Source organism: Anabrus simplex, chromosome 6 (genome assembly GCF_040414725.1).
Source record: "Anabrus simplex isolate iqAnaSimp1 chromosome 6, ASM4041472v1, whole genome shotgun sequence".
Classification (NCBI taxonomy): Eukaryota; Metazoa; Arthropoda; class Insecta; order Orthoptera; family Tettigoniidae; genus Anabrus; species Anabrus simplex.
In genome coordinates, this window is record NC_090270.1 from 96,915,629 (window position 1) to 96,939,860 (window position 24,232).

General features: G+C 37.2%; 1 protein-coding gene across 2 annotated transcripts in view; it reads left to right on the forward strand.

The window, feature by feature from the left end:
* Positions 1 to 15,394, forward strand: part of LOC136876111 (thioredoxin domain-containing protein 11) — a 120,208-nt gene extending 104,814 nt beyond the window's left edge. For both annotated transcript variants that reach the window (XM_067149781.2, XM_067149782.2), the window contains 2 exons: positions 245 to 438; positions 14,866 to 15,394. In XM_067149781.2, the coding sequence (XP_067005882.2) occupies positions 245 to 438; positions 14,866 to 15,391 (720 nt within the window). In that variant the 3' untranslated portion in view covers positions 15,392 to 15,394. The remainder of the gene's footprint in view (positions 1 to 244; positions 439 to 14,865) is intronic.
* The last annotated feature ends 8,838 nt before the right edge of the window (positions 15,395 to 24,232 follow it).

Below are 24,232 nucleotides of genomic sequence, written 5' to 3' on the forward strand. Positions count from 1 at the left end.
CAAATAAGTGGAAAAATGCGAAGAAGATAATTAACAGAACTCATTTGAACTTGTAATTATTCTTGTGCTCTTTCTCTGACATTGTAGATGATGTGTGTTCAGGTAGTTGGAAGTAAGAAGTTGTGAGAGACCTGTACTACTGTATTGTGTGACTTATTTGGACTTTTAGTTGTTGCTAACACTTGTCATTGCTATCTATTTGGAGATCAACTGAAAATATTAAGGATAAAATGTTCTTTTCCAGGCTGCAGTTGTGCTTTATCACAGTCCATATTGTGCATTCTGCCATGCTGTATCCCACCATTTCTTGACTTTGGAAAGATATTTTCGAGCTGTCCACAACCTTACATTTGCTCGAATTGATGGAGAAAATAATGATCTTCCGTGGGAGTTTACAATGCACCATTATCCAACTGTTCTCTTCTTTCCAGCTGTCAGGTAATGGTAGCATATAGCTTAAATGTTTTTAGATAATAGCTAACCAGGACAGTGTAGGGATTTGTATTTTAGATTTTATAGTAGTTAGTACTCTTTGAGGAAACTCTTCCAGATCAGACTGCTCAGGCTAGCATTTCTCAAATTTTTTACTTAGAGATATTTATTGTGAAAACAGCTGATGATATAATGATGATAATTCTAAGAACAGGATGTTAGATCCTGTTTTATCTTTGATGTCCTCTAACATACAAGTTTCTCAGAAATTTGGAAATAATAAAGACCTCTGATGTTTATTAAAATGATTCTCTTGTATTGTATTGTGTTCAGGTGTAAACTGGAAGTACTAAAGTTTAAAGTAAGGAAATAATCAAGAAAGTAAATATCAACAACCAAAAGAATGCAGCTTCAGTTAAACTTGCATGAAATTTAGATCACATTGAAGATGTTGTAATAATTGCAAGCTGTTGATGTCAAAGCTAGATATTAAACCTGTGTGTCAGATAGTGAAGGAAAACCTTTAAAATTTCACAATAATTAGAATGAGGAAGACCCTGCCATAGCTGGCAAAACTCTCACAGCACTCCTCATCTATTATGCAGATAAAATGAACCTTTGGCAAACAGATTATTCTGATTTTTATTATAGATGAGATAGTCCCTTTTATTTCTGTATACGGGAAAGGTCCAACAGTACAGAACACTAAACTTGTAAAGTACTATGTATGTATGTTCAGTCCGTCAGCGATGCCGCTGGTGGGATCCTCAACAGCTCTGCCTGGCCTAGGCATCACTGAAGAAGCATACTAGGGAAATGAGGAGTGAGGTCGTTTCCCGTTGCTTTCTTCACCGAGCCAGAGTTGCTATTACATTTCAGTCTGCCAAGCCCACTGAAATGCATACACCAACCGACCCTATGAGCAACATTTTCACACCATTCATAGCAGGGACTGGCTGCATAAGGATTGGCATTACTAGCATCGCTCATACCTCAGTCACTTTCATATTGTCAAAGCCAAGGATAAGACAGAGACAGATCTATGAAAGTAACAAAATTGCTGTTGCCTATACCAGAAGACATAGTGCATTGTAAACACTAGGTCCTGCCAGCAAAGGCATGTAAAGTACTAGACTGTCAGGAATTCCTTGCTGTGTAATAACCTAAATGCTACACCAAGCATCTTCAGCAATTTTTTACCCAAATTCTTTTTCCACTTTAACACTTATGAAAATAAATACAGCTGTGTAGAGTTATATACAAGTACCATCTAATACAACATGTATGCAAGGATAGTTATTTACCTTTCAGTATGTTTATTTGGGTACCTCTCTTGAAAATCAGACAAATCACAGAGGTAGAAACATCAGATGAAAATGTAAGCAAATTATGTAAAGTGATTTTGTATTCTATGTGGAAAAGGAATGTGTTCTTAATTACAAATAAAACTCTCTAATATACATTCATTTTGGAAAAAAAAATTGTGCACCATGAAGGAGCCATTACAGGGGCACCTAAGTGGGTACAGGCATAGAACATGGTAGCATAAAGAAACCATCAAAATATTGTACACACCAAGCATTTATTACAGGGTAACAGACACTTGAAAGGTGGACTTTGTACGATGTTGAACCACCCGTAGCATGGAGACAGGTGACGGTAGTCAAGCATGAAGGCATACAGAAATGGATGTTCACCTAAGAAAGATCCTGCAACAGCTGGCACAACTGAGCCTCCAAATCTGCTGTAGTTGCCATCCAGTCTGGTCCCAAACTTTCTTGATGGGCAAGAGGTATGGAGAACTTCCTAGCCAAGAAAGCATGTTGATATGATGAAAGCAGCCCAAAGAAGCCCGTGCTCTGTGAGGCCGGGCATTATCCTGCTAGAGAATAGGGTTATTAAGCTGAACCAGGAAGGGAACATACATGGTTGCAGAATTTCCTGGACGTATCACACACCATAAGAGTTCCTTCAATCACCACCTGTGTGGAGCAGGAATCATAGGAAATGGCACCCTACACCATGACACCTCTCGTTAAGGCGGTTTGCTGCTCTACAGTGAAGTGTGGATAATTGTATTAATGAGGTGGTCTCCAGACTAATTTGGTGGTCGTCTGTATCCAGACAGAGCCGTGATTCATCACTGAACACCACTCTTCACCAATCCACAAGCTGCCATACTGCCTGTTCTTGTCAGAATTTCAAACATACTCAGCGATGCTCAGATCATAATGGTAGACATCATAAGGGACAAAGCCAACGATAAACCAGAGTGGTATCGACCTATTGTCCTGCTTAGTGTGACATATAAATTACTAGAAAGGCTCCTTCTCAATAGAATTGGCCCAGAGATCCTCGAGAAAATCCCAGTGGAGCAGGCAGGATTCAGACCGAACAGAAGCACTACAGACCAAATAATGTCTCTTACAACTTACATAGAAGCACGCTATCAGAGAAAGCTTAAGACATCAGTGGCTTTTATTGATCTGACAGCAGCGTATGATACAGTTTGGAAGGACGGCCTACTCTTCAAGTTTCTGAAAGTGATACCATGTAAGATGACTGCCCGGCTCTTGAATAATATGCTAAGCCAAAGACTTTTCCAAGTACATATGGGGAATACTGTGAGCATCAAAAGATCACTAAATAATGGACTTCCCCAGGGTTCTGTTCCTGCTCCAATCTCATTTAGTCTATATATCTCAGACATGCCTGCCACATTTTCGAAAAAAATTTGGGTATACTGATGATTGGGCTATTGCTACCAGATATAAAACATTCGAGAAATCCGAGATGACCTTAGGACGACATAAAAGTGTTGGTACAGTACTATAAATTGTGGAGACTTACACTTAATGCCAATAAAACAGAAGTATGCTGCTTCCATCTAAACAGCAAGATGGCTAACAAACAATTGCAGGTGTACATTGGAAATCAGTTATTGAGACATAATAGATTCCCTAAAAACCTCGGCTTTACCTTAGATAGAACACTCTCCTTTAGAAAACACTTTTGTAACGTCCAATCCAAAGTAAGAACTCGCAACAACGTAATCCAAAAATTATGTAGTACAACTTGGGGTTCAACAGCAACTTCACTCCGATGCACCGCTTTGGGACTTGTGTTCTCGGCTGCTGAGTACTGCGCTCCTGTTTGGCTGAATAGCCCTCACACCAACCTCATAGATACGCAGCTCAACACCACGATGCGTCTTGTCACTGGCACAATAAGGTCTACACCCACATATTGTCTACCTATTCTAAGCCATATCTCCCCACCAGATCTTCGACGTAAAAACGCTCTCCTCAAGGAATTTAAGAAAGTAATAAATAATCCCCAATTACCAATACATGACGACATCGCCGATGTTCATCTGAATCGTCTAAGGTCCCGAAATCCACCAATAAGAACTGCAGTAGAACTGAAGAATACCAACTTCAATATTACTAAGGAATGGCAGAGAAGACAAGATACTAGGCCTGAGTCAACTTTGCCACACATAGGATCGTCACTGCCACCTGGATTTGAGCTTCCTCAGAAAACCTGGCCTACTCTTAACAGGATACGATCGGGCCATGGTAACTGCGCAGATTTCCACTACAAGTGGAAAAGAATTCCTACGCCTAACTGCGACTGTGGTGCCTCTAAGCAGATCATCCTGCACATTATTAGCGAATGTCCAAAAAGAAAGTACAGTGGTGATATCAGTGACACTGCTCATGCGCTTCCAGAGACAGTTAGCTATATAAATAACCTGGATGTAAATATATAGTTTGTTCTTCGTTGTGCGTTGTATCTGTAAAGCCATACGCTAAATAATAAATAATCATAAGGGACACCACAATGACAGATCCTGCTCAGCTAGCCACCTGGATATGGTATTGGTTAACACAGACATATCCTTAACAGTTGTGATATGTCTCTGGATGATGTGCAATGATGTCCATGGAATGCTTATAGGCTGTTGCGCGGTGAAACAAGCTTCCCGGCAGGCGGTCCACCAGAATTTGCGCGCGCGCGTGTCTGTGTGTCTGTGTGTGTCACAGATTGCACCCAGGACCCCTCCAGATAGGACAAAGCAAGAAAGAAATTAGAATGTTTTGAGGCAGATTGTGTAACCCTATCCTAATAAGCACACAGAGGGTCACCGACAATATTGTTAATGTATTGAAAATACCTACTCCTTTCCCGTAGTAACTGATATCCTTAATCTCTGATCGTGTTCACCCTTCAACTGACAAAGTATGCAAAATTTTCCTGTGGGATATGTTGTTCAGAAATTGCTTCTGTCTAAAACCTCTAACGTGTCGTGTATGTAAAGGTCACACATAACATTGCACTCCCGGCTCCCTTCCAAAGTTTTTTATTCAGTTCATTCAAATGGGGAGCAACATCAACTGAGAAAGCTAGTTTCCATAGCCATCCCTTGTCAGACAGAGTCCACAGGGCTTTTTTTTTTTTTAGTTATATTTCAGTCTCTACTCTCAGAGGAAAAAAGAAAGAAATCTTAGAATTTTACCACAGCTTAACCACTTAAGCACTGTGTGGTTAAGGGAGATCAAATGACAGAGATAGAAAGACATATTTTGAGTACATGAGAAATCACAGGATTCATCGCACAGGACATTGGTGTAGTGTGAAATTTAAAAACATGGGAACGCTGTAGTTTAAACACCCTAGTGCTAAAAATAAAACATGGAGGTGGACACCTGCACACGTCCATAGACTTCCCACCGAGGGTTTCCTGTTGGACGCTCCAGTTTATTGTCGAGGGTTTAACATCACTGGCTTTGCATTCTGCATTTAGTCTTCCAATAAAACTGGCATTTTTTCCACAACATCTCTTGTAACACATTTGAGCCAAGAAAGAGGAATATTGTGTTTTTCTGGTAAAGTTTTCTGCACTCCCATGAAGATATCCTCACCTGTTATACTATGCAAGCTAATCAGATATGCTAGTTCTTCAGTAACTTTGAAGTCTCTACTAACACCTCTAAAAAGCAAAACTTGAGCTGTATCAGTAACATCTGTAGCCTTGTCCAGAGCTATTGAGAACCACAGAAATTTCAAAGCATTTTCTGTTAACTGAGTGGAAAGATTACAGCCAATGTCTGCAACTTGATGTGCCACTGTGTGTGTTGAAAGGCTAATTGTTTTACATTGTTCGATTTTGTCAGCAAACAGTTTGTTAGGCACATTTAACACATGCTGTATTATGTAGTCACTATCAGTGAATGGCTTACCTTCTTTTGTGATGTCTCTGACAATTTGTAAAGTTACTCTTGTAACAACTTCTCTTTCATGATCATTATCATAATCATCATCATTTTCCAACTCCAGTTTCCTGGGTGTGGTGTACAAACGCTTGCCATTTCTTTCTCTCAAGTATAGTTTTTGTTCCTTTATGTGTGCCCATTTGACATTCCTTTTGCTGACCTCCAATTTCACTGTGTCTATCCATAGATTCCTTGGCCTCCTTACCAGCCTCTCCCCTTTAACTTTTTTTGTCAAAGTAAATCCTTGCTGTCCTTGTTCTGTCCATCCTCATTACATGTCCAAACGATTGTAGCCTGCGTCTTCCCTAAAGCTTGGCAACAGGTATTTTAATGCCAGCCTCTTTCCTGTTTGCTTAATTTCTTGTTATGTAAGGTACATGCTTTGAGTCCATAGGTGAGAATTGGAAAGAAGTAGGTATGAAAAGTGGTCAGTTTTGCTTTTTGGGGAATTTTATCTCCAAGAGTAGATTTCTCACTTGAAAATAAAATTGAGAAGCTTTCTGTGCCCTATTAAGTATTCTTGATTTATTGTGTTCTTTTGAAATTATACTTCCAAGGTATTTGAAGTTAAAGTTCCCTCCAGGAAAATGTTTGAATCTGTGCCTTTCCTGTTGATAGTCATTTCAACAATTTTTGTTTTATTAATGTTTAGTCTATATTCTTTATACTTGCTATTCCAAAGATTTAGTTTCTCCTGTACTTCTACTTCATCTTCTCCCCAGATCAAAACGTCACCTGCAAATATTAGAGTGTTACGCACTTTGCTATGTTCTTTGATGGATTTTATGATCTGATCCATGACAATGGCACTTCCCTGCTGGACTCCACTGTTGGTTTCAAACAAGTCTGATCTTCCATCCCCTATATGGACACAGCTAAACCTATTTTGATAGAGCATCTTTATATTAGCCAGGAAGTTGGGCACACCTATACCTTCTAGGTATTCCCAGATTATCTCCCTAGGCGCAGTGTCGCAGGCCATAGGAAACATCACTAAGTTCTTACCAGATTCCCAGTGCTTTCTCTGTTAGCATTCTGACGGCAAATATCAGGTCTGTAGTGTTTCGGCTCTTCCTGAAACTGTGTTACTCCTCCTTCAATAACAGTTCTACTATATTCCTGATTCTTCTTTCAGTGATCTTCTCCAGAAAAAGAAAAACACCAGATCAAGCAATAAATTCAACTTACCTTCGCCACAGTAATTCAAGTAAACAAATTGTGGAAGCTACCCATTAAAAAAAATTAAAAACCGTAGAAGTAAAAGGCCAGGATTCTTAAGGAAACTAAATACTTGACAAGTAACCAATAATACTCAGTATTTCAAATAAGAAGACAAGACCTTGTAAGGTGGAAAGAAAATATTTAATGAATAGAAATAAATTCATTTACAAGTAATCAAAACAGGGAGATAGTTCAAATAATCAAAATGATTAACAAGGATAGAAAATGATTGATGAATAACTGAAAGAGCCTCCATGGCTCAGACGGCAGCGCGTCGGCCTCTCACCGCTGGATACCGTGGTTCAAATCCCGGTCACTCCATGTGAGATTTGTGCTGGACAAAGCGGAGGCGGGACAGGTTTTGCTCCGGGTACTCCGGTTTTCCCTGTCATCTTTCATTCCAGCAACACTCTCCATTCTCATTTCATAGCATCTATCATTCATTAATAAATCCTTTGGGAGTGGCGACCCCATCGTACTAACAGCCTATATGTGCTTCATTCATTACATCCCTGACCCGGTCAAGGACTGGAAAACAGGTTGTAGGTTTTCATTTTTTTTTTTTTTTTTTTAATAACTGTAAACAGTTCTCATTTAAAATCATAATTACTTGACAGGAAATAAACCAATTGATACACTTTATTTTTTTAATAGTTAAAATTCAGTTCATTGGATCCAATTAAATATGCAGTTTAATTAGGGAGCGTATTGAACATTGAAATTTGTTTCAACCTAGTTAACTTTCAACATAAAATGATTAAATACATAATAATAATAATAATAATAATAATAATAATAATAATAATAATAATAATAATAATAAGTTCTAATGAAATATGCAGTATAAGGAGGGACCTTAATGAAAGTTGAAATTAGTTTCAATCTAGTTAACCTTTCAAAGAGAAATGATTAAATACATAATCATAGTAACATACTCCCCTATGATAAGCACATAACATTAAGAGAAAATTGGAGTTTTCCACCAAAATTGCAGAAGAAAATCATAAAAAAGAATCAAGATGATCATACAAGGCTACTAACACCAGGCAAGGCCTGCATAACAAAGCATCCCCCCCCTCCCAAAAAAAACCTACCCTAGTAAAATTGGGGAGAATTAAAAACAAAACACTGATGTGAATCAGAATTGTGAGTGGCAAGAAAAAGGAAAAAATAAAGAATTAGGAGAATCAAATTTCAGCTCTCTACATACTACAGTGATAATAATAATTATAAGAAATACACTAGAAGGTATGATATAAATTTTTCCATACATTATCATCTGATATACGAAGTTTGATTAAATATAAATGGGATTTTTGTTCCTGAACATCAACAGTTGGTAGGACTGGCCCCACGTTTCTGCTATGCTTAGGTGGGACCGTTAGGAGTGGGGAGAGCTTGCTGTTATATATTTCCCGTCGTTTCATCAGTAACGCTCACAGTGTCGGAGCAACAAGTGCACCCCTCCACTGTGCAGCGCATAATTATAAAATTTCTTACTCGTAAAAGAGTTACAGCGGCAGAAATTTGCCAGAGATTGATTGCACAGTTCAGTGATCAAACATTGTCAAAGACGCATGTGTTTGCCTGGCATAAAAAGTTCAAGGAAGGACGAGAACGTGTGAAAAATCAGCAACACGATCGCCATCCTCAGACCAGCATTACAAACAAAAAAAAATTGTGTAGTTAAGGACATTGTTGCTGATTAATTTTTTGCATGAGCGACACACAATCAATGGTGCTTACTACTGCGAGCTGTTGAACAAGGCAAGGGTTGCATATCGCTGCAAAAGACGAGACCAACCGATTAGACAGGTCATCCTCCTCCACGACAATGCGCGGCTCCATACTGCAGCTCTGACTATCTCCAAGCTACAGGAAATGCAGTGGACTACACTTCATCATCCTCCTTACAGCCCAGACTTATCGTCCTGCGATTTCCATTTGTTCGGACCGCTTAAAGAAGCTCTAGTAGGGCAACAATTCGAAGATGACGAGAGTGTGGAAGACTTCATGCGCAACTGGCTGGTGATACAACCCTGTTATTTTTACGATGAGGGCAACAAAAAGCTACCCGTACATTGGGACAGATTCATTTCCAAAGCAGGAAACTATGTGTAAAATAAAATTGTAATTGCCTTGTGTTTTTCAATAAACTGAATTTAAATAAAATATAAAATCCAGTTCATATTTGATCCCCCCTCGTAACAGAAAACAAAATCTTGCTTATTGAATTTAATATAAGGTGCCCTTGGAAGCGATATGATGGACTTGTGAGGTAGAAATAAAACACCCAACTCAAGAAGAAGAAGAAGAAGAAGAAGAATGAGCCCATCAGGAGAAAATGCAAAACACAGGCAAAAACCACACTTAAATAATAATACCAATAAAGTTCACCTTAAATTCATAGGCATTAATAAGGTAGAATAAAATACGCAAGCCCAGAAAAAGAAGAATAAGAAGCCCAGAACTAACAAGAATAAGAAGAAAGATACCCCAAAAGGAAATCAGGAGAGTATACTAAACTCAACCAAGAACCTCAATTAAATAAGGAGACTTATAGAGATAACTTTACACTTCGCAGGCCCGCATATCCACGATTCCAAAAACAACTCAAGTTACCCCATTAAAAAAAAATACTACCTTCACATTAAAATAAGACTTATTTAAAATTTAGAATGATTCAAATCACTTTTGAAGAGTGGACACGAATAAACACATATTTTACAAATTTTGCCGGTGTACAATATCCACATATCAAGTTCGGAATAAAGTAATTAAATAGTTAAATTCTCGCAATTAATTCTGAGTGAAACTCGCCGACTTAAAGCCTTTTTAGATGATATCAAACAAACGGTAATTTCATGGCGGCATCAATGGCGTGGGCGGATGCCATAATGGAATTTTTCAAGATGTACAAAATTAGGTTAAGCTTGAGGTAAAATGTTCTTGAATAAGTCAACCGGGTAGTAGGGTTCCAGGTAGAAAGATATGAATATGAGATTATTTACGTCAACTGAGACTAAAATAAAGAAGGTAATCCAAATATTATGATAACACTCTCACCAGCACGGCACACAGCCGATTTTATATTTTAGAAACTCCACATCACAGACTGCTGATTCACATTTAAAAAAAGGAAATGTAGACTAATTTAGTCTACCCTGGAGAATCAACACGAGTCAAATGCATTTTGCCGAGCACAACATGTGTCCCTAAGGACACACAGATACGCACATCCATATGGGATCAAAGACACAGACCAAGTGTGCTCTGGCAAGCTCGTTAAGCAAGACGCCGCTTTCTTTTTTTTGAGAGGCAAATCCCTCATCCAACCAAGACACAACAATTATATATCACATCTATATATATAAAATAAGAGTTTTGTATGTACATTGCTCGGAATTTAAAAAGGATGGTATTTCTGTATCAGTCATGTCCACAGTAACAAGGAAATGCACTTTTTAATTTTCCATAATTTCTGTCTGTCTGTCTGTCTGCCTGCCTGCCTGCCTGCCTGCCTGCCTGCATGCCTGCCTGTATGTATGTATGCACAAGCATCACAAGAAAACAGCTGAAGAGAATTTAATGAAAATTGGTATGCAAAGTCGGGGAATATGTCGCTATAATCTAGGCCATAAATAATTTTATTCACGCTGAGTAAAATGGTAGTTTAGGGGAAGGCCTAAAATTTAACTCTCAAATATTTGTTATTAGTGGTCGTAGCTTAATAAAAATCGGTATGCAAAGTTGGAGAATAAGTCGCTATAATCTAGGCTATACATAATTCTATTCACGCTGATTGAAAGGGTAGTTTAGGGGAAGGCCTAAATTTTAATTCTCAAAAATGTATGTTATTAGTGGTCACATCTTAATGAAAATCATTATACAAAGTCGGGGAATAAGTCGCTACAATCTAGGCCATAAATAATTTTATTCACGCTGAGTGAAATGGTAGTTTAAGGGAAGGTATAAAATTTAATTACCAAATATTTGTTTTTACAAGTTGCTTTAAGTCGCACAGACACAGGTAGGTCTTATGGCGACGATGGGACAGGAAGGAGCTAGGAGTGGGAAGGAAGCGGCCGTGGCCTTAATTAAGGTACAGCCCCGGCATTTGCCTGGTGTGAAAATGGGAAACCATCTTTAGGGCTGCCGACAGTGGGGTTCGAACCCACTATCTCCCGAATACTGGATACTGGCCGCAATTAAGCGACTGCAGCTATCGAGCTTGATCAAATATTTGTTATTAGTGGTCGTATCTTTATAAAAATTGGTATCCAAAGTTGGGAAATAAGTCTCTATAATCTAGGCCATAAATAATTTTTTTCACACTGATTGAAATGGTAGTTTAGGGGCAGGAATAAAATTTTATTTTCATATATTTATGTTATTAGTTGTCTTATCTTAATGAAAATCTAGGCTATAAATAATTGTATTCACACTGAGAAAAATGGTAGTTTATGGAAGGCCTAACATTTATTTCTCAAATATATAAGTTAGTAGTGGTCGTATCGATAAATACTACATAACTAAAGTTATATAGTATTAAATTTCCAATCATTTATGTCTTATACATTGTTACAGTACCGGCTATTATCACAGAGATATTCATGAATTTGGATTTTTGTTACTAAGTCCATATTAGCGTCGAGTCATGAGAAAATGTGTGAACAGAATTTAACGAAAATTGGTATGTAAAGTCGGAGAATAAGGAACTACAGTCTACGCTATAAATAATTTTATAAGACTCCCTAATATCACAGAATTGAAAGAAAACTAAATGTGAAGGCCTACAATATAGAAAGCTTATAAAATTGATAAACAATAACATTACATTGACCATTGATTGTTGTGATGTGTTTTGTGTCCCCTGTTGCCACTCATCTCCGATAGATAGGATTACTGCTGCGTACCGATTATTTTTTAATTTCCTTTACATTGCATCGAATGATGGCAACGATGGGATAGGAAAGGGCTAGGAGTATGGAGGAAGCGGCCTTGGCCTTAATTAAGGCACAGCCCCAGCATTTGCCTGGTGTGAAAATGGAAAAACACGGAATATCATCTTCAGGGCTGCCAACAGTGGGGTTCGAATCCACTATCTCCCAGATGCAAGCTCACAGCTGCGCGCCTCTAACCACATGGCCAACTCTCCCGGTCGTACAGAGTGTAACAGACTGCCTGAATATTGGCGGGAAGTAGCTGGGGAGTTGGATAACTTTCTTCTTTAGCATGCCTTTCTCTGGTTCATAAATTTTCTGATACTACCGGTACTGGTACGTAACATACTGGTTCATCATAGCATTCGAGTTATTCAATCCCTACTCTGAGGCACTGCTTGGAATGAGCAGTGTGCATATAAAGGAATAATGGCAGAGGAGTGTTCATGGCTGTTTGCAGTCTGGTTCTTCCAGCTCTGGAACTTTGGACTGTTAGATCGGCACTGTAGTACTGTTCGATGAAAGTGAGAAAAATGTGCGGTTTTTCATTTGACCAAGTGTTTTATATGATAACATTGCTTTTAATCGCTAAATTCCTACTGACGTGTTTGTAATTACGTATGTTGACTTCAGTTAGGAAAACCACAAAGTCTGTCTTTCTGAAAATCCCGTAGCGAAGCACGTGTACATCAGCTAGTATTTGAATAACTTGAAGCAGCAGAATGACATCAAACAGGCGCACCAAATAATTGATAGTTTAACCCTTTCCTGACCATGTTTTCACTCCGCTTATCCCCAGATTTCAACCTATTTAGGAAAAATTGAAACAGAGCGTATTGTTTCAGGAAAAGTTACATATAATAAAAACTATTGATCACAATGAATTCAAATTTTCAACAATATTAAAAAATATACCATTACATCAGTTTCTCTATTCATAGAGTCATAAGGTTGTTGGTTCAAACTTCCACCCCCCCTACTGCTGATACTCGACACAGAGGTAGGCTGCATTTGTCACAGTCTCATGGTGTCTGAATCCCTCTAAACCTACTATCACGTGATTTTGAAAGCGGAATGACGCCCATGTATCTGGGCAAGTGTCTTCCCGTTCTGTACCTATTTTACTGGAATGAGCCTGTTTGAATGCTGCATTGATATATATGCAATAGGCTATATCACTGAATAGTTTGTCTCCTCCTAACATACATAAAAACATCTGTTTCTCATAATACTCTTTCCGAATTATGGCCAGATTCAACATCATCCATATAATCATCAGAGTAATGAAACTAAGTATTTGTTACCTGAATTGCCGCGGCATTGCCATCAAATCCGATTTCTCAATATCCGTTTTCACTTATATGACTGTTATCACTAAAATTATCTTCGTTGATATGTTATTTACTCACTAAAAATTCTCCTCCACCCCTGCTCAACGATTCTGTGTCACTTTCTTCATCTATATTCAGCTAGTTTCAATATCCGCAGTATTTGATCCCACCGTGTTTACGAACGAAACAGCTGAACCGCGCTCACAGAAGTTCAAGACCGTTACCTAGGCAACATCAAGACAGATAATCGCTCTTCTTTTATTTCCTAAGTTTTGTAGATTTGACTGCGTGTCCATAAATGCCTTATAAAACACTTCACGGCCGAAAAAAAATACAAAATTATCGCACAAATCGCAGACGTGTGGAGATAATGCAGCCGGGCGCTAAGGACCGGAAGGCAAAGTGAACAGTCGGGTGCTAAGGGCGGGAAAGGGTTAAGAGGAGTCGTTTCCCAATGTACGGGTTAAATATGGTCCAAGTAATAGTGCTTCACTTATGCATTTTACAGTAATGCCCTTATAATTTCCACATTCATTCCTGTTTCCCTTTTTATACTGGAGGATAATGATATCTTTCATCCAGTCCTCTGGTATCCTGTTCTCTTTTCAGATGGCAGAGAGTACTCTATACAACCATTGTATGCCTTGTGCTCCAGCTGTATTTATAATGTCAGCAGTGAGGTCATCAAACCTGGGGACTTATAATTTCTCATGTTCTTCAGCTCAGAGTCCAATTCTGGCTATGTTAGCTGGTGTTGTGCTCTGTCACTAGCACTTAAACTGCAGTCTTCAGTGATATAATTTTGAAGACTTTCTCCATTTAATAAAGTATTGCAGTAGTTCATTTCTTCTCTCATGCCTTGACCTTCTTCACCAGGTTCCCATCATCTGTTTCCAGTGCAAGGATATTGCCATGCTGACTTCTTGAACACAATTCTTGAAAATATTTTGTTGAAAACAAACCAAACATTTTAATGTTCCGAATTGATGTTCATGCACCTTGTCCTTAAATGTATTGCTTTGTTTTCGTCATATTTTGTTTTGTAGTGAGGATGATTATTATACTCCTTAAGAACAGTAATAATAAGTTCATAATGTATCATACCCACCGATCCATAACAAAGTATTCCACTGACCACTTAGCATTGAAGACACAACATTTTTCTCTCTTTACTTTGTACTAACATAATGCACACACAGACCCACTCAATCAAAAACAGTCAGCCTTAAAGAGCATTGGCATAGTGTACAATATTTAGTATGCTGTATAACTTCACTGTGTGAATAAATGTCTACCACTTCATTGATTGTCATTTCTGACTAACTGAGGAATGTAGAGCATTTAGGAAAAATAAATAAAATAAATTATCCATTATGTCATCCCTGACATTTCCAGGCTTGCTCTAACACAGGGTTTCATATTAGACTATACACATTCTGATTCTATAGTACTTGTAATTTCACCCCTCTTTAGGCTACTTCAGTTTCTGCCCAACCTTTTGAATTACCATACCTCATTTAGATAATAGATATAAACATAGTTGCTATTTCTTCTTTCACAGTATTGACAAAATGCATCCGGGAATAAGGAGATGAACTTAATTGAAGTACAGAATTATGTAGGTATTGTTAAATTCAATTAATACCATGTTTTTCATTTCAGGAAATCTGAAAGTCGTGTCTTCCCACAGCATCTTCCAGTTACAGTTTCGAATCTGGTCAACTTCATACTAGGTAATCTAGGTCCTGGTATTGGTCGCCTTGAGGGAATGATTGCTTTGTGTGTCAGCTGGGAAAAAAGTCAGGATGATACTACAGCCAAAGACTGCATTGATCGTGTGCGTAGTGAAAGTATTGAAGTGATTGCTAACATGTTATTGCAGTATAGGACAGCAAATTTCAAGTGGCAAACGTTTTATTCTAACAGTGCTAATAGAGAATTGAGTAACCATCGACGGATGCTTCATAGACACAGTAAAGTTCTTTTAGTGAAGCTACAGCTTCTGAAAGAGATAAATCTTTTATTAGGATCAGTACACAGACTCAATGAAAAAAGTTCTGAATATAAATCAGTTCAGATAATATTTGAAAGGTATCATAAATTTGCCAGGGTTAATGGTGAAATATTCTTGCCATCAAGACAGCAGAGTTCCTTTAAAGAGAAAAGGTTCATTAAAGATGAGTTGTGATAATGAATTTCATTATTGACCATATGGTAGGAGAAGTAAGTTTATTTTTAGCAGTATGATTTTATATTGTTATTGGGAAATTTTTTCTACTTTGAAGAAGAAAATGGAAAAACGTAAGGTACTATGCAGAAATATTGATGTTTTATCATCTTCATGATATTGGTTGGGATTTTATTTTTGATATCTGTGCGCTTTTGTTTTTCCTTACCAAATGTTTGTCTGTGAGCTTAAATGCTACATCCGCTCCTTGTCTCCTGTTCCTTGCTCACCAGCGGTATGACTGAAAGGTGTTATTATATTCCATAAAGTCAGGTTTATTTTACTTTTTAAATTAAATTCCATAAGTAAAACTTGCAAAACCAAGAAGTTTTATTGTTTTTCGTGAGAACACTGTTAAGATAATTTATCAGGTATTAACTTAAAATTGACATTCTCTTTTGGATTACATTACTTTATTCTTTTCTTGGGAAAAAGGCATGTACTGCTTATATTGTAATTTTATAGATGAATTATAACTGGCCAATTTTGCTCAATTAATTTTTATGGACAAATGTATGTACATTATTGTCATACAGAAAATATATTTTTGAACACTACTAGTTACTTCCATTCATAAAATGTATGTGAAATCTAAATTAGTTGTTATTTTCATAGATGTTCATTTTCAGTATATGGGCATTGAAACATCAGTATAATGAACCTTGTGCATTATCAAAATTTCTTCTTGAGAGTTAAATGTCAATATAATGAAACTTGTAGGTTATCAGAATTTCTTCTTGGAGTGAAATATCTGTGTAATGAGACTGAGAGTTATCAAAATTTCCTTGTATAGTCTAATTCTAGGGCAGTAAAATAAGAGAAAAGTCTCTGAAATTTAATCTTTTATTCTTTCCTCAACACAATCCATCATCATCGTCTCGCTAATGACTTTAATGGTACTTTCAGTCACATTAATCTCATCATTAGACCTCTGTAACATCATGGTATAAAATCCACCAGTTTAACATGAAATTAAAACACTGTCAGAATGTTCAGCTATTTCAAAATTTGTCATCTCTGTTGATATTCTATTGACACTTCTTAAACTCTTTGGTCTCTCACATATATTTTGTAATGCCACAGTAATTTCTCTACCTACAATACTTTTGAATTGTAATCTCCAGATGATCAGTGCAGTATCCAACAGCAGCTCTGTCTAGAAGTTTTTACCACATGCAAAGCCGCCTTGACTGCTACCTCAATCAACATTTATCAGTTTCAGTGCAAGCTCTGCATGGCTTGATCACTTATATTGTAGCCAAATATCTATATACTGTTGTTACAAGTCACAGGACACTAATCTCAATCCTAGGTCTTAATAATTATTTTTACACACTGATGACCAATTTAATTAAGGATAGCTGCCATTTTCGAAAAATGGCACTGTGGTCAGCTCAGAAATGTATTAGTACAGCACAGCACATGTCTGCGATGACATCAGATCTCGTATTGGCCATGTGAGTAAAAGTTGACTACAGGATGGGCAAGATAAGAGATCTTTGCTCATTTGATTGTGGCCAGGTTATTGGTGCTAGGTGTATCCATCATTCCATCCCCGAATTCGGCAGGCACTAGGTTTTTCACAGGCCACCATGTTAAAAGTTAAGTGTCCCATGAGTACATGGATTTGGAGAATACCACCACCACCATTAGGGTCAACTCCCATGGAATACAATGTGTTGATGATGGTCAGCTGGGATGGTAAGAAGTGATAGATGGGCTTAGAGTATAGCAGACTGCTAACAAATTCAGTACGAGACAACACCGAAGTGTGAGCAGCTATGCCATCCAGAACCATCTCCTCACAGTAAGGTGCAGGAGTCACCATCCCACAAGGTTACCTTTGCCCACCGCATGCCAGAAGGTACAATGACTGACATGGGCAAAGGAACTCTTTGGACTTCCAGAGTATGGAAAAAGGTTGCCTAGTCAGATGAGAAGAGGTACAAATTGCTTCATGACAATGGTAGGCTACAAGTGTATCACCCAGCACATGGGTCCCTCTTGTGATTAGTTTACAATTCAGCTGGTAGTGATGGTGGTATCTTCATAAGAGAAAGAGAACCCCTGCTATATCTGCCAATGTCCCTCACCAGTGAACGTTACAGGAACATGCTGTGTGATCATATCCACCCCTGTGTTTCCCTCTAGCAACCTGCAGAAACCCCTTTCCTCCAGCAAAATAATGCACCAGCCCATCGCTCCTGAATTGTGGCCGATTGGTTCAGCAAACACTCCACAGACATGAGGATGCTTGCCTAATCCTGAAGGTCACCCAACCTTAATCCTGTTGAGTGCATCTGAGATGCTATCAAGAGGTGTCTGCGCACCCTGGACCTTGCTCTGACCGATCCCCATGCATTATGGGAGGTTGTGCAGCGGTCATGGATCAGTTGATACCTTGTGGAGTCCATGTCACTGCCATCATCGGTGCGAAAAGGGGTACTATATGCTATTAGCCAGATATCTAATTCAGTTGCTTTACAGTAAACTTCTAGAGACTCCAAAAGTATACAAGTTATGAGGCAATCAGTTGACTCATGCTAAGGACATTCTGTGCCATTTTAGCTCTGTACTGGATATATATAATGTATATATTGCACATACTCAGCACACTGTATAGCTCTGATTTCTGAAAGACCTAATTTTTTTTATATCTGAAAATTGACTTCTTTTCTTTTTGCTTACTGTTTAACATTGTACTAACACAGGTAGATTTTTGGTGATGCTGAGCTAGGTAAGGGCTTGGACCAGGAAAGTAGCAAGGTGTTGGTTAAAGTACAGCCCAACATTTACTTTGTATGAAATGGAAAACCGTCTTCAGGTCTGGGAACAGTAGGAGGTTTGAACCCCCCATCTCCCAAATGCAAGTTTACTGCTACGTAACCTGTACCGTATAGTCAACTCGCTTGGTTACGCAAATTTGATCAACCTTCAATAGTACCTTCATTTCAGTAGCTTCACCCTTTGTTGTTTAGAATCATCAGTCCATAGACTGCTTTGATGCGACCACCCTCATCACTACCCTATCCTGCATTATCCTTTTCATCCCTACATAACTTAGTCTACTTCCATTGTAATCATTTTACCGTATCAGATTCATGACTTACCTCACTCTACTATTCTTGCTGCCTGCTCTTCCAAAACTAACTGAAACAGTCGTGAATATTTCAGGACATGTCCTATCAATAAATTTCTTCTGTCTAATCCTGTCATATCATTTTTTTTCACCAACGTCATACAGTATCTTTTCATTTGTGATCCAAACTACAAATTTCATCTTCAACTTTCTTCTGAAACACTACACGACTTCTAAATTTGCACTCGATATTGTCCATGTTTTTCTTCTGTAGAATGATGTATTTCACATAAAAATCTTGAAACATCTTTCCAATATACATATATATGTTTGAGCTTTGCAAGTTTTCCTTGGGCTAGTCTGCATTTTGTGTTCCCTTAGCATCCTTCTATGTACTTCATTGCAATCACTTACAGATAAAATATTTTAAGATTGAGTGTTCTCACTTCTGGGTGGATCATTAAACCAAATATTAGATCTTAATTAAGCTGTATCAATATGGGCCTATATAAGAAGTTTGTAAATTGCATCAATCCTTCTTATCAAATCCCTTTTCCAGATTTACAAATGTTGTACACATAGGCATGATCTTCTTCCATCAGTCTTTTAAGATCAGGCATGTTCCTACATTTGCTTGGAAGCCAAATTAACTGCCACCTTCACCAGGAATTTTATATATTCTTCTTCTGAACTGACCTACAGTGGTCTGCAGATACCTTCTCAAATACTTCAAGAACCATAGAACAAAGAGAGAGAAGAAAGGATCTCAATATATTCACCAATGTTGTATGCAGTTAGTTAAGTGTGATCTGTTTGACAGTTAAGCTTGCTCACTTGAAGAGATACAATTTGATTGACTGCAATATTTTGAACTCTTGATATTTTAACCCTTTTATTCTAATGCAGTATTTCATAAAAATATCAGGTTTATTTTGTATTAAACCAAAAATTTAATATTTTTCAAATAAAGAATAATTTTGCGATTCCGAGTCAGTTCTATAACTTATTACTACATTCCAAACATTATACACAATCATTGTGAAATATGAAGACACGTAAGTTCATTCATGATATTCGGTATGCATCCTTTCCAATTCTGCCAATGTTCTTCTCTATTTTCCCAGACTTTTTGTGTCCACCCCACCCCCCATATTTAATGAATTGTCACGTGCCTATAGAAAATACTGGCAAATCAATACATAGGCTGCCTTGATCCAAAAGGCTCATTGACAATTTAGTATGCCCTATCGTAATCTGTGTACGCTGAAATATTGAGGTATTTTTTTCTCAAATCCATCAATTTGATCCTTTACTTTCACTGTGACTTCATGTAAAATTGTAATTGGTCTTATATAAACTATGTTAAGTATTGTTATGTTGATATTTGCTAAAATTGCATTTCAATCTACATGAAAAATATTTAGGAGGAAAATTTGTTCTGTCTTGTGGTATTACTGAGATTCAGGTTCATGAATACAGTTAGTAATAGTAGGGATGGTATTATCATTTAGGTCATTTCTGTTGTTGTTGTTGTTATCGTTATCATTATTATTATTATTATTATTATTATTATTATTATTATTATTATTATTATTATTATTATTATTTATTTGCGTATGGACCCAGTAGATCACGCAAAGCTCTAACGATTCTGTTTTCTGAGTTGCCAAACAGCTCTCATCTTTTCTCCGTAGATCCTTTTTCGTTCTTCTGTCCACTTGGCTCCAGTCTTCCTTTTCACTTCGTTCTCTGGTTGCACATTCCATCCATTAATTTTTTTCCTATAGAGGTTTCTGTCCGCGGTGTCAGTTGAGTTCATCTGGGCTTTTTCCAGATTCTTCTTCACTTCCAGTACCCATGGAATATTTTTTAGATGTTCTATGTAGGTGAGAATCTTGCGCGTCAGTCTACTCGCCAGCAGTCTGCGGACGTGCCCATAAAATTTCAGACGTATTTTGCGGATGTCTGCCGCAATGTTGGAAAGATCTTCTGTCACTTTGCGTGACCTCAGTCTATAACCATTTTCTGTTTTTCAGGGGCTGAGAATTTTCCTCAGTATTCTTCTTTCTTCTTTTAAAATATTATTATTATTATTATTATTATTATTATTATTATTATTATTATTATTATTATTATTATTATTATTATTATTATTATTATTATTATTATTATTATCCACTGTACAGGTTATGAACACTCTTGGAGGGGTGGAAGATAAAGGCTTCCACTATCTGAAACCTCAGCACTTGGTGGGGTAATGTAGTAGTTCTATACTCGGACACCTTTGCCCCCAGGAATTAACCTGGTACTCATTTTTGTTGTAGGCTGAATGAATCTCCACAGTGGAAAATTTCATTTCTTTAATTTTTGATTTCTTGATCGGAATCAGATCCACATACTTCCATGTGAAGTGAGCACACCTTTACCACCTTGGCCAACCAACGCCTATATATAAGATATATATTTAGCAAATTTCATGAATACCAATGCTGCCAGCAGTCAAAAATAACCTCCTTTTACCATGTCTTCGCTTAACTACCAACATGCAAACCAGTTTTGCTTGCTTGATGATGCTTGTTGTTTTAAGGGGCCTAACATCGAAGGTCATCGGCCCCAAACCAGTTTTGGTTGAACTTTTTCATTTAGTACTGTAATACACAAGTATTCAAAACAAGCTTGTTTTCATCTGAAAGGTTTATCTATCCTGTAATTTTTAAATAAAGATACTGCAAGTGTGTATCAATTAAGTATTATACAGGAGTGTTGTGATCTGATTTAGATCATATATACAGAAGTGTGTATGTTTGAATAAGCACAGATGTTCCATAAATTTCAGAAAAAGATATGTACACAAGATCAACTTACTTTATATCAGATGCAACACTGAATTTCAGCCAGTCTAGTCTCCTTTTTGTCACACAGCATTTTGAATAAATTGGTGTAAGTGTGATTGAAGTTAACTGTAGATATCAGCATCACTCTAAGGATGTTTGTGGATAACTGAGTTTTAATTAATTAATGTTATTTGCTTTACGTCCTACTAACTACTCTTTTATGGTTTTCGGAGATGCTGAGGAGCCAGAATTTAGTCCTGCAGGAGTTCTTTTACGTGCCAGTAAATCTACCAACATGAGGCTGACTTATTTGAGCACTCTCAAATACCACCGGATTGAGCCAGGATCAAACCTGCCAAGTTGGGGTCAGAAGGCCAGCGCCTCAACCATCTGAGCCACTCAGCCCAGCTAACTGAGTTTTTCAAGTAACTAATCTCATTTTGTTCCGTATTGAAGATACAATAAGTAAACTCTTTCAAGATTAAAATTATTGTGTCCACCTTTTCAATACAAATATATATTTTTCGTGGTTAGATTCTACATGAATGAAACACACCAGTTAGGGACATGTTTCGCCCTAGTTATGGGCATCTTCAGCCTATATTAATCCTAAGGTCAAGAATTAAAACTATAAACATTGGAACTTATAGTAAACTAACTTAGTACTAAATACAATTGTCTTATGCTATTTACACAGTTTACAATATGTACAGTATGTACAATACGTGCACTAACCTTTCCAGAATTTATGAACAATGAATTAGTGTACTTATTGTACATACTGTACATATTGTAAACTGTGTAAATAGCATAAGACAATTGTATTTAGTACTTAGTTTACTGTAAGTTCCAGTGTTTATAGTTTTAATTCTTGACCTTATGATTAATATAGGCTGAAGATGCCCATAACTAGGGCAAAACATGTCCCTAACTGGTGTGCTTCATTCATGTAGAATCTAACCACTAAAAATATATATTTGTATTGAAAAGGTGGACATAATAATTTTAATCTTGAAACAGTTTACTAACTGAGTTTTATCACTTGCCCTCAAGTCATTCATATTTTAAAGTACTCATTCGATAGGAGCATTAATTCTGGGCAAACAGAAAAGAAACTTCAATATTTTAAGAATATTTGAATATAGCACACCATGAGAATTAAAGTGGGGGGAGGGGGGGAAAATATCCACTCAGCACTGGTCAGGTGACTTACTTTAGGTTACAAACCATTATTCTCGTCATTATTCTGTATTGAATATAGCTATATCACTAAATTTACACAAGGAGTAATTTAAATACCACTTATTCAATACAAATTTATTCCACTATTGTGTGGTCAAATGCACACAGAAATTACCAGAATTTTAAAGGTACATGTTTTGCCCACTTTTTATTGGGCATCATTAGTCTCGTTCAATCTTAAAACATATATTGGTCTGAGGAATCTTATCAAGTTACATAAATCGTGTTGATGAACTCTTAATGGTAATGATACTGTGGTTACGTAATAATTACAGCACAAAAATATTGGTTAAAATATGTACACATACTAAAATCACTTTGAAACATTAAAACGTTCATCTAAAAGTAATTGTATCGCATTGTATTTTAAAAATAATCCATGTCTGACACTGAAACGGATCTTCTGATAAAAAGCTTGAACAATATATATCACGCCTGGGGAACAGATTATCAAACCCAAGGCTTCACTGGATAGGAATAATATGAATAAAAGATGCAGTATATGATGAGGTTGAAGTCTATTATTTAAAACTTGGATGAAAATACGTAGTCGAATCGGAGGCGATATGGATTAAGACATCTTGGAATGTTGGATAAAGATTGTTGTATGATGAGAAGCGCTAGCAAACATTGGAGCATTGGTCGAAATCGCTGCTAATATTACTCATAAGAGAGGGTGGTAGGTCTAAATGACAATCTCGTGTAATCAGAAATGCCCCTTGTAGATGTGGTTGTCCGTAGTAAAAAAAATGTAGTCATGCTGGAATGAAACAGAAAGCGAACTTGATGGCGGGTAATTAAGTCGACTGTATATCACTGAAAACTATTTGTTGAATAATGGGTACTTGCTCATTCTCCAGATGTATCATATGTCCTACTGTGTCTGCAGCATTAGTCTGTTTGGAGTTTCTACTTCTAGTGTTGTATCGGTGCGGTAGAGGTGCTGGGGAATGTTGAGGGGAAGAAGTAGAAACTCCAAACAGACTAACTCTGCAGACACATTAGGACATACGATACATCTGGAGAATGAGTAAGTACCCATTATTCAACAAATAGTTTTCAGTGATATACAGTCGACTTAATTACCCGCCATCAAGTTCGCTTTTTGTTTCATTCCAGAATGACTACATTTTTACACGAGATTGTCATTTAGACCTACCTAACTCTCTTATGAGTAATTTTAGCGGCAATTTCGACCGATGCTCCAATGTTTACTAGCGCTTCTCATCATACTACGATTTTTATCCAACATTCCAAGATGTCTTAATCCATATCGCCTCCAATTCAACTACATATTTTCATCCCAGTTTTAAATAATAGACTTCAACCTCATCATATACTGCATCTTTTATTCATGTTATTCCTATCCAGTGAAGCCTTGGGTTTGATAATCTGTTCCCCAGGCGTGATATATATTGTTCAAGCTTTTTATCAAGAAAATCCGTTTCAGTGTCAGACATGGATTATTTTTAAAATACAATGTGACACAATTACTTTTAGACGAACGTTTTAATGTTTCATAGTGATTTCAGTATGTGTACATATTTTATCCAATATTTTTGTGCCATAATTATTACGTAACCACAGTATCAATACCATTAAGAGTTCATCAATATGATTCATGTAATTTGATAAGATTCCTCAGGC